At 32.8% G+C, this 19,082-nt stretch overlaps 1 protein-coding gene and 1 pseudogene across 1 annotated transcript; both read right to left on the bottom strand.

Moving 5' to 3' along the window:
* Positions 1–11: 11 nt before the first annotated feature.
* On the bottom strand, positions 12–1,771 carry LOC123195688 (annotated as a pseudogene).
* A 14-nt stretch (positions 1,772–1,785) lies between these two features.
* On the bottom strand, positions 1,786–4,063 carry LOC123195460 (mogroside IE synthase-like). Its single transcript, XM_044609158.1, has 2 exons — positions 3,299–4,063; positions 1,786–2,677 (listed from the first exon to the last, which is right to left on the bottom strand). The coding sequence occupies exons 1-2, from the start codon at positions 3,989–3,991 to the stop codon at positions 1,949–1,951; spliced, it is 1,422 nt and encodes a 473-aa protein (XP_044465093.1). The 5' UTR covers positions 3,992–4,063; the 3' UTR covers positions 1,786–1,948.
* Between the last annotated feature and the right edge of the window lie 15,019 nt (positions 4,064–19,082).

Below are 19,082 nucleotides of genomic sequence, written 5' to 3'. Positions count from 1 at the left end.
TCTCAAATTTTCCTGGATGTGTTGTGTTGTTAATGGAAGTTGAAAACTTGGATTGGAAAATTCTCAACCATGTTGTTGTAATTTCACACAATTAAAATAATAAATTTTAAAAAACAGATTTACTTAAGATGCCAACTCATAATGCTAGGTAATAGAGTAGATTTTGTTGTACTTTGAGATATCACTCAACAAATTTAGAACTTTAGCAACAAACTCTTTAATGTTCTTATCAGAATTTCCACCTTCATCTACAGCCTGTTTAGCCAATTCCTTCGACTTCTCTAAATTCCTTATGATATCCTTTCCCTCTTTCTCTATCCATGGTTTGCCTTATACAAGCCTCAATCTCTTCTCTTGTCACAATCCCTTATCCGTTCTTGCCCTCAACCTAATTCCCCACACATCCTCAATAAAATTGGCATTTGTCGTTTGATCCACATATTGTGGCATTGCCACCATTGGTACTCCCAGGCTTGCTGCCTCGGGTGTTGAGTTCCACCTGCAATGTGTTAGGAAACACCGAACTGATGGGTGAGCCAGAACTTCTAACTGATTACATCAATTCACAACCAAACCTTTGTCTGATGTTTCTTTGGAGAAATTTTTTGGAAGTTTATTGGTTTCGGTTTCCTTGACTACCCACAAGAAGAAGGTGCCGCTATTCTTTAGGCCTCATGCGATTTCCTCCGTCTGGTCTTTTGTTAGGGCCGCCAGAGTGAGACGTAAACGATTCAATTAACTATTATTATTTTTTAATAATAATTCTAGGTTTTATTATTACTATTATTATTTTTTAAGATTCAAGCTTTGGACTTGCTCATTCAAACTTCAGATTTTATGTTCAAATACGATTCAATTAACTATATCAGGATCCCCTGAGTAGAACCAAAAAAAAGAGAAAGATAATAAATTAAAGTGAACTTGCTGAGTTCGTTTTCCCTATGACTTATCTAAGTCTATAACCATCTACAGAATTTGATTTTCAGCTCTTGGAAAATCTCTTAGCCTCTAATTAACCCCTCCACATATCGGAGAGTATTATATTAATCTATGCCTTAACAACATATGGTGAAGAAATCTCTCAACAGTGAAAATATATTAATGAAAATATTGCATGATTGAAGGCGTTACTGATGAACTACTAGTTTGGTTTTTATGTTGGATTAGATGTTGATCCAATGATGAGGTTGCTTCTAAGTCTATCGATGATTAGATTGATGAATTATTTAAATAAATATTAAAAATGATTTTGATTATTTAATCATTAAATATAATCCAAATTTTAATTATATAAAAATGAATTTGGTTTAATGACTCATTATATTTTTTGATTAATAAAATTATGTATATAAATAAAATACACAAATAATAACATATTAAAACTATTTAATCGTATGATGATATATTATTATTTGTATATAAAATTATACATATAATACTATTTTTAATTAATAAAGTGTTTGGTACATTTTTTACAAAAACCAAACAAACATAGACATTATATATATACCAAATTACTGAAACACATTATTGATTTGTCCGTATTAATTTTTAAAGTAATAATTTAATTTTAATAATACTAAAAGATTATTTAAATCAAACATATTTTTATTGCAACTAGTGATAAAGGGATTTTAAAATAATATATATTATACTAAACATAACCATATTTTGGGTGAACAAACTTGAATAGATCGTACATGATTTAATTGTTTGTTTTATTTATTGTTTTCTTAGAATCTTAACAAACTCTTTGCCATATGGTCTCCATCTAGCTAATAGGAATAATAATTAATTATGTGGAAGCCTTTATTTCAGATATATTCTTAAGCTGACCGAAGAGAAGCCAGCAAAAGAATTTATTATTACAAGTTCATTTAAGATCATGAACATGATCTATATGCTTCAATAGACAATTAACAACTTATATTACGATGTAGAGTCATCATCACAAGCTGCTGCACATGATTTTTGCAACAAATTCTTCAATATTCCTATCCGAGCTTCCCCCTTCATCCACAGCCTCTTTGGCCAATTCCTTCCACTTCTCAGAATTCCTTCTCAAATCCTCCGATTTCTCTCCTTCCATGACTTCCCTGATACACACCTCAATCTCCTCTCTTGTCACAATTCCTTTCTCATTAACTCTTACTCTAACCCCTACCTGCCACACATCTTCAACAATCTTAGAATTAGTTGGTTGATCCGACCATTGTGGCATCGCCACCATTGGCACTCCCAGGCACAGGGCCTCAAGCGTCGAGTTCCATCCGCAATGTGTCATGAAACACCCCACTGACTTGTGAGTCAGAACTTCAAGTTGAGGACACCAACTCACAATCAATCCCTTCTCAGAAGTTTCATCAGAGAAATTTTTAGGAAGCTTTTCGGTTTCTGTTTCCCTCACCACCCACAAGAAGTTGCAGTTGCTCCTCTTAAGCCCCCATGCCACTTCCTCCATTTGCTCTTGTTCTAAGGATGCCAAGCTTCCAAATGATACGTAGACTACAGAGCCAGTCTCCTTGGAGTCTAGCCATGTCATGCAAGTGTCGGTGCTTGGTTTGAAGAGGCTGAGGCCATAATCTATGTCATTCTGTAGTCTCTTGTCTAAGTACATTGATGGAAGGGTTGGCCCAATATTCTTGACTGGGAATTTGCTTGCCATCCATTTCACTACCTGATAGAACTCAGCAAAACATCTTTTAAATAGCTAGCATACTAGAAAAATGTACAAGATAAATTATCTTTGAGATGGCAACTTAATTAACATGGTATTAATTTGAGAGCCAAAAGTTTTAGAGTTCAAATCTCACTTTTCAATGAGACAAAAGGAAAAGGAAAAGGAACAAATATCTAAATTTTATGTGAGAGAGTCTTTTGTAAGGTTAGATCCGAACCCAACCAGCTATGTGTTTGTCTCGATTTGAGCTAAAATTATAGCTTGGTAGCTTGATATGAATCCCCTAAGGTGATACTATATATTTCACTAGTGATATTATTCATCTCTTTATTATACTGTTCACATTGTCAATAATCATTTGACAAAATCTCTAACTCGAACGAGTTTCAACTAACCATTATAGATTTTAGCAGAGCTTAAGTCAGCCCATGTCTGGATATGAACCCAACCGTGGTCTCTTGGACTAATATAATTTTGAACCCTCACAAACAAGTAGTTTTTAGGTGGAATGCCAATTTGACAAGAAATATGCAAATATGAGCAATAAATAAAAATGCTATGAGTTTAATTATAAAGCTACCAATGATTATACAGATCTGTGTGTCAAATTAAAGTTACCTCGTCTTCAAGCTTATCAAAAGTGTTACAAAAGAGCCACTTGGGTTGTTCAATGTTAGAAAATTGACTCAAAACCAACTTCAACAGAGTAGGGTAGGAGTCAGTTCCATCAAGGAATGACGGTAGATCATTGAGCTTTAGTGGTGGCATCCCAGGAATCGACACTACTGCAGTTTCTTCCAAAGGAATTTTGAATCTCCCTTGACATAAATGATAGTAAATCGAATTAACAGCCCAAGATTGAGTGAAAAATGGAGCAGAATCTATACCAAATCTTTTAGCTACATCGAAACACCATGGGCTAACAGAGTCATAAACGAGGAAGTTCGGTGGATAGTCAGAAGTAAGTTGTTTCTGGATGAACTCAGATAGGCTTTGTGGAGCAAAAATATTGTAACATTCATAATAATCATCAGGATATGATGTTGCTGCTGATATTTTTTTGCCTTCTTCGATCCCATCAGAAATGATGGTGACGTTAATGGAGGAAGTGGCTTGTGTTTGGATGAAATTGGGAGTGGTTGTGGTAGATGAAGTGGTGGTGACTAGGGTGACCTTGAGGCCTTTAGAGGCCAAGCGCTTGCAGAATTGAAGAATTGGGTTCAAGTGACCTTGTACATGAAAGCTAAAACATAAGATGCGAGGCTGATCATGATCCTTTTGTATTCTATCCTCTCTTTGCTTGGCCTCCATTTTTCCTCTCTCTATCTCCCTCAGTTAATAATACACATTAAAGTGCCAGGGAAGAACATTTATTTTGATGAGATTTATATGCTAAAGTAGCGTTGATACGGACCACATAATTAATTGACATGCGTATTCCTATCAAATGAAGGATGAACAATGATCTAAGAAATGTATCCGCTCAAAGTTAATATTTCTTTCGAGTATGGGCATATAAAAGTTTTTTCAATGTTATTTGACATCAACCACCACGTGAAATAAAATAAATATAGTGAATGTTAATATGGTTTAACATGCTGTTTAAGAGCCTTTTTGGGAAATGAATTACGATGTTACTTTATAGAGTTTAAATTCAAGTGATGTCTTTAGAAATCCGGTATATTAGAGATAAGATAATGACCCAAAATTAATAAAATAATAAGTTAATGTATTTTATCGTATGCAAATGAAAACAAAAGGGCTGCTAATTAATAAATTGCTTTACCAGGAATGTCTATCCGTAGGTCGATATCCAGACTGTTGCTCTATAACTAGTTATATTATTATATGTATAAATAAATTATACAAACTTATCTATATAAATTAAGATGACAATTTATAATTCGATGATGTGATTGTTTATTTTTTTCTTATTTCAAAATAATTTAATTATATGTCAACACATCAAATTGTATGAATAAGTTGACATAATTTATTGATATATATAACATTACTCAAAACAATATATATAAACAAATTATACAAACTTATCTATATAAACTAAGATGACAATTTATAATTCGATGATGTGATTGTTTATTTTTTTCTTATTTCAAAATAATTTAATTATATATCAACACATCAAATTGTATAAATAAATTGACATAATTTATTTATATATATAACATTACTCAAAAACAATATATCTTTAAAATTGTTACAAAGCCAGGTGGCTTCCCACCAAAGCAAGTAAAAAAAAAGGTGGTGGGAAATCATTTATAGCAAGAAGAAAATGTTGAGGCTGACGCAGGAGAAGCAAAGAAAAAGGGTTGTTAGTCAATGTATTAGGTAAAAAGGGAGGCGGCAAACTGCCATATAAACCCCCCCTTTCTCTATCATTTTACACACAAATTTTCTCTTATCTTCTCTGCATCCGGTTCATATATAAAAGCATTCTCTCAATACTTTCTTACTTCCTTCCATCAATTCTTCTTTAATTTCTTCATCTGTCATATTGATTAAGTTAATTTTATAACACGTTATCAGCACGATCAGCTCAGGTATATTATATCTTTATATTATGTCGTTATACTGCTTAAATATTATAAATACAGATATCCTAGTTGTGATGTCCCAGTTAACTTTTAATTTCTGTTATATTTTTGCTTAATTTTTCTTTATAATTATACAATATTTGCAACCCGAAGTTTACAAAATTGTAAATCTGGACCTGAAGTTCTGAAACTCTTGAATCTAGACCTGAAGTCTGGAATATCATAAATCTGAACCTAAAGTTCTGAATCCTATTTGTAACTTGAAGTTTACAAAATTATGAATCTGGACCTGCAGTCCTGAATATCATGAATCTGGATCTAAAATCCTGAATATCATTCGTAACCCAAAGTTTACGAAATTATAAATTTGTGACCTGAAGTCATAAATATTATTTGTAACCTGAAGCTTACAAAACTAAGAATCTAGACCAGAAGTCCTGATATTATTTAAATATTTATTTTTATTGTATTCCATTTATTTGAATATTTATTTATTCGCATATTTATTTATTTGAATCTTTATTTTTATTTATATCCGATTTATAACCTGAAGTTTGTAAAATCAAGAGAATACATGTATATGGGCCAGAAGTCCCAAGTTTCATCAAAGTCTTTATTTTAGAATAATAATATCACCTTTGCAACCTGAAGTTTGCATAAAGTGTGAAAAATATGGACTTGAAGTCCAAAACATAATCAAAATACGTATTATAATATTCTGAAAACTAATTACAAAACCAGAAGTTTTGTATATATGGGATAATATATGGACCTGAAGCTTCCAAAATTAATCCCAATATTTCTCCTACAAAATTAGCTGTTTTGTAAATATGAAATAATATTTGAACATGAAATTTCAAAGATTAACTCATATATATTGTTTACAAAACCAGAAGTTTTGTAAATATGACAATAATTGAACCTGAAGTTCCTAAAATTGGATGGATAATATTAAATGGGCTTTTTGCATGAGTCTCCACCTAGAATTTATGAGCCTGGAAAACTAACTAAATAAAATGTCCTAGAAGGACAAATACAAGACTATTATTTTTCGGCGTTATATCCCTGAAGGATTGTAATCCGAAATATGGATATAATGATAAATCCATTAAATTTGTAGAGAAATTTGAAAGTTAGATTTGAACATCAAATTTAAAAATACTCCAAATAACTCTATATTTAGTATAACTTTGTAATATTCAGAATCTTTTTTTGAATGTGGAAGATAAAATATTTTCCACATTTTATTTTATGCTCCTGTAGTAGCAATATCGGAAAAGAAAATTCTAAATTAATATTTTCTCGTTATATATCATTCCCTGAAGTGAACGCAACTACCAGAAGTAGTTATTATGAGTATGAAATGCCCAAAATTTTTATAATTAAATCCATCATATATATTTATTTTGGAGTCATGCATATTATTTTGTATTTTATTGTCATGTTCTCTTCCTTTCAATATTTTGTGTACGTTATAACTAACGTAATTTTTAAATGAAAGGAAATGGACTCCAAAATTGAAACGTTGACTTCAAAAGCTGATGTGAGAGACATATGTTTGGTGGATAGTGTAACAACGCACACAATTCTTAAGGAAAAGAAAATTTTCTTATCTTTAGCATTAATTGAAACTAAAGTAACTACCATATCAGGATCAATTGATCTGATAGAAGGCTCCGGAAGAGCCACAATTATGTTAAACAATGAGACCAAATTAAGCATCAATGATGCATTATATTCAAGTAGATCCATAAGAAATCTACTGAGTTTTAAAGATATAAGAAAAAATGGTTATCATATTGAAACCATGAGTGAAAATGGTGCAGAATTCATCTGTATAACTAGTAATGCCTCTGGAAGAAGGCTTCTATTAGAAAAATTGCCTGATTTATCATCTGGATTGTATTATACAATCATAAAGACAATTGAAACCTATGCAGTATCGAACCAGAAGTTCGTTGATTCAAAAGAATTTATGCTTTGGCATGATCGTTTAGGCCACCCAGGATCTACAATGATGCGTAGGATTATTGAAAATTCACATAGACATACATTACAGAATCATAAAATTTTATTGTCTAGTGAACAATTCTGCACTGCCTGTACTCAAGACAAATTAGTAATAAGACCATCTCCCTCCGAAATTGGAGGTGAATCCCCATCATTTCTGCAAAGGATTCAAAGGGATATATGTGGACCCATTCATCCACCAAGTGGGCTATTTCGTTATTTTATGGTCTTAATTGATGCATCTGCACGATGGCCTCATGTTTGTTTATTGCCTACTCGAAATGTTGCATTTGTTAAACTGTTAGCACAAATTATCAAATTAAAAGCACATTTCACAGATTATTCAGTCAAGTTAATACGGCTAGATAATGCTGGTGAATTTACATCCAAAACATTTGATGATTATTGCATGTCAATGGGGATTGAGGTTGAACATCCAGTCCTACATGTCTACACACAGAATGGATTAGCTGAGTCTTTTATCAAACGACTCCAGGTAATTGCACGCACTTTATTATTAAAAAGTCAATTACCTACTTCTATGTGGGGACATGCTATATTACATGCTGCAGCATTAATTCGCTTGCGACCTTCTTCTTATCATCAATATTCTCCCCTACAATTGGTTCTTGGTTACCAACCTAATGTATCTCATTTGAGAATATTTGGTTGTGATGTATATGTCCCTATTGTGTCCCCTCAAAGCACAAAAATGAGACCCTAACGTCGTTTGAGAATATATGTTGGATATAATTCACCATCCATTATCAGGTATCTGGAACCATTAACAAGTGATCTTTTTACTGCACGATTTACAGATTATCACTTTGATGAGACAACTTTCCCATCTTTAGGGGAAAAGAAAATGCCTCATGAAGTTAGACATGAACTTACTTGGTATGCATCTACCATGTCTCATTTGGATCCTCGCATATCCCAAAGTGAAACTGAAGTGCAAAGGATAGTGCGATTACAAATTATTGCTAACCAAATGCTTGATGCATTTGTTGATATGGCAAAAGTGACAAGATCACATGTTCCAATTGTTAATGCACCAGCAGGAATCAATGTGACTGTTGAACAGTTCATTCGAGCCGTGATTGATCCATCTATCTCACACCAGAAGCGTGGTAGACCTGTTGGACCGAAGGACACTGTTCCTCGAAAAAGAAAGGCAAATAATCAAACAAATATTCCTCCAGAAGAGGTTATGGTCCCTGAAGAGACTCAAGCCCCTGAAGTGGCACAAGCCCCTGAAGTGGCACAAGCCCCTGAAGTGGCACAAACCCCTGAAGAACAAGAAAATGAGAATATTGAAATATCTTTAAATTATGTTCATACACGAGAAGTGTGGAATCGTGAAACATTTATAATTGATGACATATTCTTATTTGCAGTAGCTACTGAAATTCTGAATGATGATGATTTTGAACCACATACTGTGGCTGAATGTAAACAAAGACATGATTGGCCTAAATGGGAAGAAGCAATTCAAGCAGAATTAGCTTCTTTAGCAAAACGTCAAGTGTTTGGGCCTGTAGTTCTAACACCTCAAGACGTACAACTCATTGGATATAAATGGGTATTTGTGAGAAAAAGAAATAAGAAAAATGAAATTGCTAGATATAAAGCCAGACTTGTAGCCCAAGGCTTTTCCCAAATGCCCGGTATAGACTTTGATGAAACATATGCACTTGTAATGGATATAATCACATTCAGATATTTTATCAGTTTAACAGTCTCTGAAAGACTGGATATGCGTCTAATGGACGTAGTTACTGCTTATTTGTATGAAAATTTAGATACTGAAATTTATATGAAACTCCTTAAAGGATACAAATTGCCTGAAGCAAAAAGGGTCAATTCAAGAGGCTTGTACTCAATTAAATTACAATGATCATTGTACGGATTAAAACAATCTGGACGTATGTAGTACAATCGCCTTAGTAAATATTTGAAAATAGAAGGCTATGTAAATGACCCTATATGTCCATGTGTCTTTATCAAAAGGTCAGAATCGAGATTTGCTATTGTAGCAGTTTATGTTGATGATATGAATTTAATTGGGACTCCTGAAGAGCTCTAAAAAATTGCTAAATATCTGAAAAAAGAATTTGAAATAAAGGATTTGGGGAAAACAAAATATTGTCTCGGCTTGCAGATCGAGCACAATTCAAATGAAATACTTATCCATCAATCAGCGTATATTGAAAAATTATTAAAACGCTTTAATATGGATAAGACTTATCCTTTGAGCACCCTAATGGTTGTTCGGTCTTTTGATCCAAAAAAGGATTCATTTCGTCCTAAAGAAGAAGATGAAAAGATACTTGGTCCTGAAGTACCATATCATAATGCCATTAGAGCCTTATTATATTTGACCCAATGCATGAGACCGGATATATCCTTTGTAGTTAATTTATTGGCCCGATTTAGCTCTGAACCAACCCGTCGCCACTGGAACGGAATCAAACATATACTTTGTTACCTATGTGGAACTAGAAATTTGGGATTATTCTATTCTGTCAAATCCCCTAAAAATCCTAGTTTGGTTGGATATGCAGATGCTGGTCATCTTTCTGACCCCCATAAGGCCCGTTCACAGATGGGATATGTTTTCACTTATAATGACATAGCTATATCATGGCGTTCCACCAAGCAGACCTTAGTTGCAACTTCTTCAACTTATTCAGAAATTTTAGCTCTCCATGAAGCCAACAAAGAATGTATATGGTTACAGTCTGTCATCCATCATATCCAAAATGCATGCAATCTTCCTTCTACAACAAACACTCCTTCCATATTATATGAAAACAATGCAGCATGTATAGCCCAGATTAAAGATGGATACATCAAAGGAGACATAAGCAAACATATCTCACCGAAGTTCTTTTACACTCATAAGCTCCAGCAGAGTAAAAGGATTGATGTCAAGCAAATCAGATCCAGTGAGAATCTTGTAGATTTGTTCACTGAGACACTACCAACATCAACATTTGAGAAGTTAGTGTATAACATCGGTATACGGTGGCTCAACACTCAACCAAGTTAATCCTATTACAAAGAGGGGGAGCGTTCATCAGGGGGAGCATTCATCAGACAAAATTTTGAAGTTTATCAAATATTGGACAAAAGGTGCACTGTACTCTTTTTCCCTTCACTAGATTTTGTCCCACTGGGTTTTTCTAGTAAGGTTTTTAATGAGGCAGTTTAAGCACGTCCAACGCCAACTTACAGGATATTTAATAATTATGTCCTTTACTTTGGTTTTTATCCCATTGGGTTTTTCCTTAGCAAGGTTATTATAATTATCTATAAATGGTGGAAATCCAAGGGGGAGTGTTACAAAGTCAGGTGGCTTTCCACCAAAGCAAGTAAAAAAAAAAGGCGGTGGGAAATCATTTATAGCAAGAAGAAAATGTTGAGGCTGACGCAGGAGAAGCAAAGAAAAGGGCTGTTAGTCAATGTATTAGGTAAAAAGGGAGGTGGCAAACTGCTATATAAACCCCCCATTTCTCTATCATTTTACACACAATTTTTCTCTTATCTTCTCTGCATCCGGTTCATATATAAAAGCATTCTCTCAATACTTTCTTACTTCCTTCCATCAATTCTTCTTTAATTTCTTCATCTGTCATATTGATTAAGTTAATTTTATAACAAAAATAACATATAAATCAAAGGAAGGGCAATGCGATTTGACTGGCAGCCAGCTAACGGTCAAGCAACTTCAAAATTTTTCACAAGCACATGCATTTTGTCTTCTTAGCCTTTTTAGATGACAGAGGTCTTGGTTCGGGTAAATTCATTGTACTTTGACGAATTGGGATCATCTTCTAATCTCAATTAAGCGTTGACGAATTTTGTAACACATGTACAATTTAACCAATGTGACTTGAATCTGTGTATCTCTGCTTGCGTTCATTTTCGTTTACTAATAATCATAAGCTTATATTTGCATGGGCAAATGCTGAATCAGAGAGGATTCTCATTCTAATACATGCTGTGGGGATCATTAAAAAATTTTTGAAAGATCCATTGTCACTTTGCTTGTGGCTATAAGACACTATATTGACGCATACAAGGGTGTCTTGTTGTTTGACCGGTGGGCAGGGACCTCGCTCCTCATATTGGGGGCAAGGAGTAACACCCCCTGAGCTTATAAGTAACAGTTTGAACTTAACTATGAAGAACCGCTATAAGATTTCTCTTAAAAATAAGAATATAGTTGATTTTGTCTTAAGAATAAGAATTATAGTTGTATTTATCTTAGGAATAGGAAATCTAATAGATTTTTTTTTTTTTTCAAATTAAAAATCTTATTATGTAAACATAATATTTTCTTGTATGAGTTATATAACAATTTATTAATAAATACATTTATTATAATGAGAGAAGTGAATAATATTATAATAAATAGGCAAAATTTTTTCCGCGTAAACGTTTTTAAGCAAACGCACAGTAGTTTTACTTTTATAAGTAAATCTTTTTGTAATTTCAAAAATACCCTCCCAGCCCTGTATGCGTAGGCGTTGGAAGGAAGGCTTGAGTGCGCGGTGCGTGTGGTGCGTGAGCAGTGCACGCACCCTTTCTTATATATATATATATATATATACATATTAAATAATATAATATAATATTTAAAAAATATAATATATATATATATTAAATATTATAATATTTAATATATATATATTAATTATTTAATATATATATATAAGAAAGGGTGTGTGCGCACTCTGTTTATATATATTAATGAGGGTGCGCACACTGCTCACGTACCACGCGCACTGTGTACACATTGCGCTCACCACGTGCACTCCGCACGTACTCACGCACTCAAGCCTTCTTTTGAGCGCCTACGCATATAAGACTGGAAGGGTATTTTTGGAGTTACAAAAAAATTTGCTTATAAAAGTAAAACTACTATAGGTTTGTCTAAAAAGGTTTAAGCGGAAAATTTTTTGCCTATTTTAATTAATATCCAACTTTATTATACATAATTATGTTTTACTTAAACCAAGATAAATCACACGTACATTTTCTTTACTGTGTGGTTGTATAAGATTCCACACACTATCCACGAAAAGACCTATTTTGATAGTAAAACAAAGACCTACTTTGACAGTAAAGAATGATTATGGGGCTTATTGAGAAGTCAAGTTGTTTCATCAAATCAATAATCTAAAAACACAATTACCTCTATTTATCATACTTGTCCCCTCACACAATTAGTCTATAGGTATAACTACTATAAATAAGGTAATAACAGAATGGTAGAAGATAATATGTCAAGCCATAAATTTACAAGTACCTAATTTTGAATATTTAATTAAGTATCTAGATGGTATATCATCATATGATTGAGTGTCATATCATCTGAGTATCTAATTAGATATTCAAAATTGAGTATATATAACATTGCCCTATGTCAAATGTTAAAAGAGTATCAAACTAATAGAGTGATGGAAAGTGAAGGGAGAATAAAGAAAAAAAAATTAGAGATTTCTCTCTTTGATTTAGTATATAAACTAAGAGTGGTACCAGGGTTTTAGGGTTTCAAGGTGGAGTGATATAAAGGTTCAAAAGGTTAACATAAACAATAAGCTTGTGTTAATTATCTATTAATGATTTATAATTCATAGAGATATACTCATTTTCTTGAATCACATTAAATTAATACGTGATAGTATTATTGTTATTTTTTAATTTTTTTTAAATCAAGACTAGGAGTGGATTCAAGCTAAGTTGTTAGACTCGAAATCATATTTGGCTTAATAAGTTGAACTCAAACTGGACTTTGAGGGTTTACCAGTGATTCATATTTCTCATGTTAATGTTCACCTCTTTGACATTGTTATTCACCTTTCTGATGTTATTAGCCTCTATTCGAGTTTGGTTTGAATCTATCCTGTAGCACCCACAAGAAAGTCTAAAGGTATTTTGGTCTTTTCCCTTGCATTAATTTGAGTTGAATAATGAGTTTTCAGTGAGGTGCATGCCTGTGTATATTGTATAAAAGCATACATCATCAGTATAGTTTGAATTTAAGATAAAATAAGAATAACGGTAAAATCAAAAACTACCTTAGTTATATAACGCCAAACACACAAGTGTATATCATATAAATGCTCGTGTATCATGTTCAGTAGTGAAAACAAAAAAGGTGTTTAACCTAATTTGCATTATTTTACCCACTTAGGTCGTACACCAGAATAGAGAGGAGAGAGAAAAGAGTTTTTGGATATTGAGAGGCAGTTGTTGTCCATAAAAAAAACCATAGTTGCATAAATATTAGGTTAATTGTTAGAGGACAAGTGTAGTGACTTTTCAATTGAATTTCTTGAGGAATCATGCTACATGATGTTTGAGTGATTGCGATTGAGATGTTGAACCTACTGTAATGAATATTAGCTTAATTATAATGAGATTTATCTATTGAATATATGAATATTTGATCTTTTACATGTGTGAATATAGTGATTGAATGGAAATATGTTGATGAACTTAATGTTAAATGCCATGACCTGTTATTATAAGTGAATATATATAAGTTTTTGGTTATGAAATGAACAATAGGATGTATAAAGACTTGTTAAAGAACTTTTGTATATGAATGGATCATCAAAATTAGGTTGGAAAAGAGTAGAAAATAGTAAGTTGCGATCTCTAGATCTTGATACAATATCGTGTATAGTATCATACAGGTATACTGTAATACCCTTAGGTATGTTCCAAGGGTATTTATGTATTTTGATTCTGTTTTGAGATATTTCCAATTTTAAATATATATAACATAATTACAAAAAGATAAAGATAAAAAGATAGATATGCATATAAAGAGAGAAAAAATAAAAAAGGAAACTTCAAGCCTTTTTCCATCATCTTCTCCCATCCATTTTAGCAATCAGCCTTCTTCATGCTGTTTTCTTTTGTTTTGTGAAGAAAAAGAAAGGAATTGAAAGGGTTTTGGAAGACAAAATAAGAAGAGAAAAAAAGAAAACACTTTGGAAGCCTTGATGGTTTTGGTGATAAAGGAAGCAAGACAAAGAGGAGGGAGCCAACTTGCAAAGATTGACTTGAAACAAGGTAAGAGGTGTTATCCTTGGTATGTTTCATATTTTATGCTTTTGGTTCCTTGGTTCTATGTTATAAATGATGTTTTTGAAGTTGAGCAATATTGTTTTGCCATTTGGGGTATCTATGTGTGTTAGTTTGTTCATGGTAGAGAGTTGGATGATATTTATCATTTTGCCATTAAATTAATCCCACGTTTTAGTTACCTTATCTGATAAATCATGAGCACTATTATAGCTTGTTGGAAAGCGCTTTGAATCCTCTTTTCAATGATATATAACTTGTATGAGTTAGGGATTGTTTGGACTGTTAAATTGCATGAATAAAAAGACTATCTTACCAAATAAACAATGAATACAGTTTTTTGCCACTGATTTCATCCTACGTTTTGAATGCCTTATTTGATGAATCATGAGTGCTACTATAGTTTTTTGGAAAGCTCTTTGAATCCTCTTTTCAATGATATATAGCTTGTATAAATTAGAGACTGTTTGGACTATTAGATTGCATGAAGAAAAAGATTGCTCTAACAAGTGAACAATGATTTACAGTTTTGGAAAGAATGAAAGAAAGAGAAGGAGGAGAAAAAGAAAAGGGAGAAGAAAGAAAGGAAAGGAAAGAAAAAAGAGAAAAAGAAAATAAAGAAAAACAAGAAAAGGAATTCGGGGCTCAAGATTCAGGGGTCGTCCCAAGAGTATAGTCTGGTGGGTTATGGATAGATTTAGATGAAGGCAAGATTAGTCAGAGATAAGCACGCATGCATGCTATGAACTATGGGGGGGTATTTTACACTACACCGCCCGTAGTAGGGCACGTCTGTAATAGGACACATTTGTAGTAAGACATAGACTCGTAGTAGAGTCCACTTACAATAGAACATGCTTGTAGTAGAACACAATTCAAATTCAGAAATTATGTAGTGAGAAAAAAGAAAAGAGGTCGAGCTTAGAAAAGTGTCAAATTCTTATAGTCAGCTTCCAAAAAGTATCAAATGAACATCAGATGGGACAAAGTATGATCTAAATAGTAAAGAATGAAATATATTATCCTCTCGATTTCTTATAGAGGTTATGATGTGAGGTTGAGTTCTAGGAGTAAGTTAGAATAGGAAATGAGATAGTTTACTTAATTCTTTCCCCTTATTGAGTGTTCTTATCTCTCATTTCCTTTTCTTTCATGATTGCAGGTACAAGTGATCATAGTAGCTATAAGGTAGGATCAAGTCAGCGAAGATAGATCTAGTTAGAGCAAGTTATCTTTAGTTTATGTTACATGTATGCAGTCGCATGTCTTATTGACTTTTGACCTTCTTGAGATGGTTGTACAGTTGTTTATGATTACTTCATGTTTTTAGATGCTTTCAGATGAGTTTTTATATGGGATATATATATCTTTTGTTTGCTTCCAGATTTTTAGTTTTCTTAGAATAATTTCTAAACACTTTTAGTAATGAGGTTAGTTTAAAGTAGTTTTTTTTTTAAATAATAAATGCTCTGAATATTAATTCGTAACATTTCTCTTTCGGAGGGTAGTAATTCTTAGGAGGGATGTTACATATATATATCCTTTGCATGGAAAAGAAAATATAGGTTGCAATGCATTCGTCCAAAAAGGAAACATGCGCAGTCTTGTGGTATGGGACACATATGCCCGTGTATGTCTTCTTTAATGGTGGACGTCGTGTTAGAAATTTAACACACCCGTGTATAGGTGTTAGTGAGCACATAAGGGTGCAACTAGCGCAACATGTTCGTGTGTATATAAGTAGAGGAATATAGAAATGTATCTCCTATACACACCCATGTACGTACTAAGAAATAAAAAAGACTATTTTATCCCTATGTTATGTGCCAGAAAAGGAAGGAGGAAATGAAGAGAATAAGAAGATTTTAACAAGGAAACAAAAGTTAGTTAGCCATAGAATAGTGTTCGATTATATGGATGACAACATTGACCCCAACTGAGTCAAATCTAAGTAAAAAATAAAGAAAGTTAAGGAAATTAAGAGATACGTGAAAGTAATAGGGTTTTAAAAGAGATAGATATCTATGAGATACATCATGCACTTGACACCAAATTAGTCATATAGCTCAGTTTAGTTTAGGTGTGGATGGTAAGGGACTGTGGCCTTTTATTTAGTTTGTCATGTGGTTAGTAGAATGGATCATGTACGTACTCGTGGTTGTGGTTATCCGAGGATGGTTTTTAGATAACAGTCTTATAGTTAAACATATATGGTAAATGAGGGATTGCAACTAGATTCCCCATGTGACTAGAGTATCATAGTTCGTCAACCTAACAAGTCGTATGATATGTGTGTAAGACATAATAGTTAGTAGACATGCAAAGTGTTAATTGTTTTTACTAAGACATTAGATGTGTCGAGATCAGTTTAGACCTTAACAGTCTTTGTTAATGGCCTATGTTTAGAGCACACATTTGTTTATGAAATTTAATAAATTGAGGTATTTCGGTTAATTTTTTATTGTAGCTTTTTTGCACGTATTTAATGAAGCATTCAATATCATGCATTTAAATTCCATCATTTTCGTTAAGAGATTAAGTAATGCACACCTCTTTGGACTATATTCCGTGTAAGGGTATATTCCTATAAAGGGTTGTTACCTATCAGTAATCAAAAGAGAGAAATAATATTAAAAAAAGGGAAGTTTTTTTTCTTAATAATTGGGAAACCTTGCCCAACTTGGTCAGCTAGGTAAATTTTGAGATACAACGTTTGCTTCCCCTGGCCATCTTCGATTTCTTCCTATTGCTCGCAACTCTGGGAAAAGTCTGGGTTCGGCAGAACTTGGTGATCCTTATAGAGCTGAATTGATTTGTCCCTTGCATTTAGATGGGCTATAGATGTTGCTTGTTCTACCTTTTTGTTTTTTATAATTTGGGCCTCCTTCGGCTTTTGATTAGAATTGAGCTTAATTTAAGTTGTTGGACATTGTGTCGGGTTGTTTTCATATGACATCCCTGTTAGAATATTCCCTAAAAACCAATCGCTTTAATTGGTTTTAAGGATTGTATATCTTGCATATACATTATTAATAAAAGAAAAGTTCTGTCATACTTCACATGTTTTCGACGTCACTTATATATATATATATATATATATATATATATATATATATATATATATATATATATATATGTTGTAGTTGTATATTACATCCATATTAACTACATGCATACGACATGTGAAAGGTCCTGATGAGTTTTAATAAACGTCATCAAATCGTTCCCTGCATAGGCAATCTGTTTGGGCAATAGTATTACATAGTGGGTGTGTGCTATATCACCACAGTATATCAATGGATGATATTATACATGATGGATATACACATGGGTAAACAATGAAACCATTTGATGGTTAGAGAACTGATCAAAGGTTATTCTATTATATTGTTTATCGAACGTGACCGCTGAACGATGATCACATGGGTATTAATATGTAGTCAATGATACATCGTGAATCATACTAGTGTATAGATCCTTTGACTTGAGATATCACAATTGTGCTTCATTCCGGAACATATGGTTCATACGGTGTATACCACGAGGCTAATCATGTCTCGTTCAGAAGCCGTTTTGATCATATGTTACTTGAACGAGAGGACAAGTGATGATCATACAAGGATCCGTCAGCTCGACTACTCCCGAGTTCCCATACGAATATCAAGAAACATGAAAATCTAAGACATTAGCCAGTGTAGATAAAAGATCACAAGAAAAGAGTTTCGATATAACACGTTATGATGTATTACTTGATATTTGAAAAGATTAAATATTGAATTTTGACATTCCATGAATCCAAGTTTAATCGGGATGTAATGACGGTGGGATTGGACTACATGGTAAGTGTGAGTAAGAAAGGTTCATTTGATATTATGTGAAACTTGTATTTCATTGTGATGTAGGGGTCATGAGACATTGCTAGATGATACCACATGATCAGTGGGAGCTTCATTTTGTAGCAGAAAATGAAGTATATCGGTTAACGATAGTTTTAGGTTATATAATGATATAATGAAACGTATCGTCCGATATGGGACCCACGGTTACGTCATTATGAACCTTGAAGGTCACACCTATATTTCAAGGAAGAAAATGGTGTTATGAAGCTGAAAATATTTATCCACGGTTGGCTAGCACTTTCCGAGGATAAAAGTTGTATTTTTCGAATAAGATTCGGAAAAGGGGCAAAATTGTTATTTTTCATCTTTTAAATTGTTTAGAAAGTTAAAATGATTAATTTTGGGCACAAATGAATTAACATGTGTCAAATTCTCATTTCTCTTATGTATCCACCAATGAGAATTAAACATATATTTTAACTTGATAATTATCAAGTTTTAATACAATAAATGTGAGAGAAAATAAAAAAAAAATACACATTTTTCTTTTCTTCTTCTTCTTTGCCGGGAAAGGCTTCTCCTTTCTTCCATTTTTCTTCCTTGAATGGTGTAAGTTAAGAGATCACTTATTTAAGTGATTCAAGCTTCCAAACTTCAAATTAAATTACAAGGTTATAAGTGATTCAAGCTTCCAAACTTCAAATCAAATTACAAGGTACAGGGTAATTTACATGTTTCTATGTTTTATTTCTTGAAAAATCATGTAAACTTTTCAATACCATTGTTACATATGATGTGAACATAAATTAAAAATTTTAATTTTGTTGCCAAAATCCTTCAATCCCATTTATCACTAGAGTTTTGTTATCCCTTTTGTTTAAGATGAGCTTAGGCTGT

Source organism: Mangifera indica, chromosome 14 (genome assembly GCF_011075055.1).
Source record: "Mangifera indica cultivar Alphonso chromosome 14, CATAS_Mindica_2.1, whole genome shotgun sequence".
Classification (NCBI taxonomy): Eukaryota; Viridiplantae; Streptophyta; class Magnoliopsida; order Sapindales; family Anacardiaceae; genus Mangifera; species Mangifera indica.
Note: the sequence above shows the minus strand (reverse complement) of the source record. Positions and strands in the feature narration are given on the sequence as shown.

What these genes read in the sequence shown, in the direction of transcription:
- LOC123195460 (XM_044609158.1), bottom strand. Translation starts at nt 3,991, where the DNA reads ATGGAGGCCAAGCAAAGAGAGGATAGAATACAAAAGGATCATGATCAG. An exon ending in TTGATAAGCTTGAAGACGAG is followed by an intron (nt 2,678 to 3,298) that starts GTAACTTTAATT and finishes GAGTTCTATCAG; the next exon opens with GTAGTGAAATGGATGGCAAG.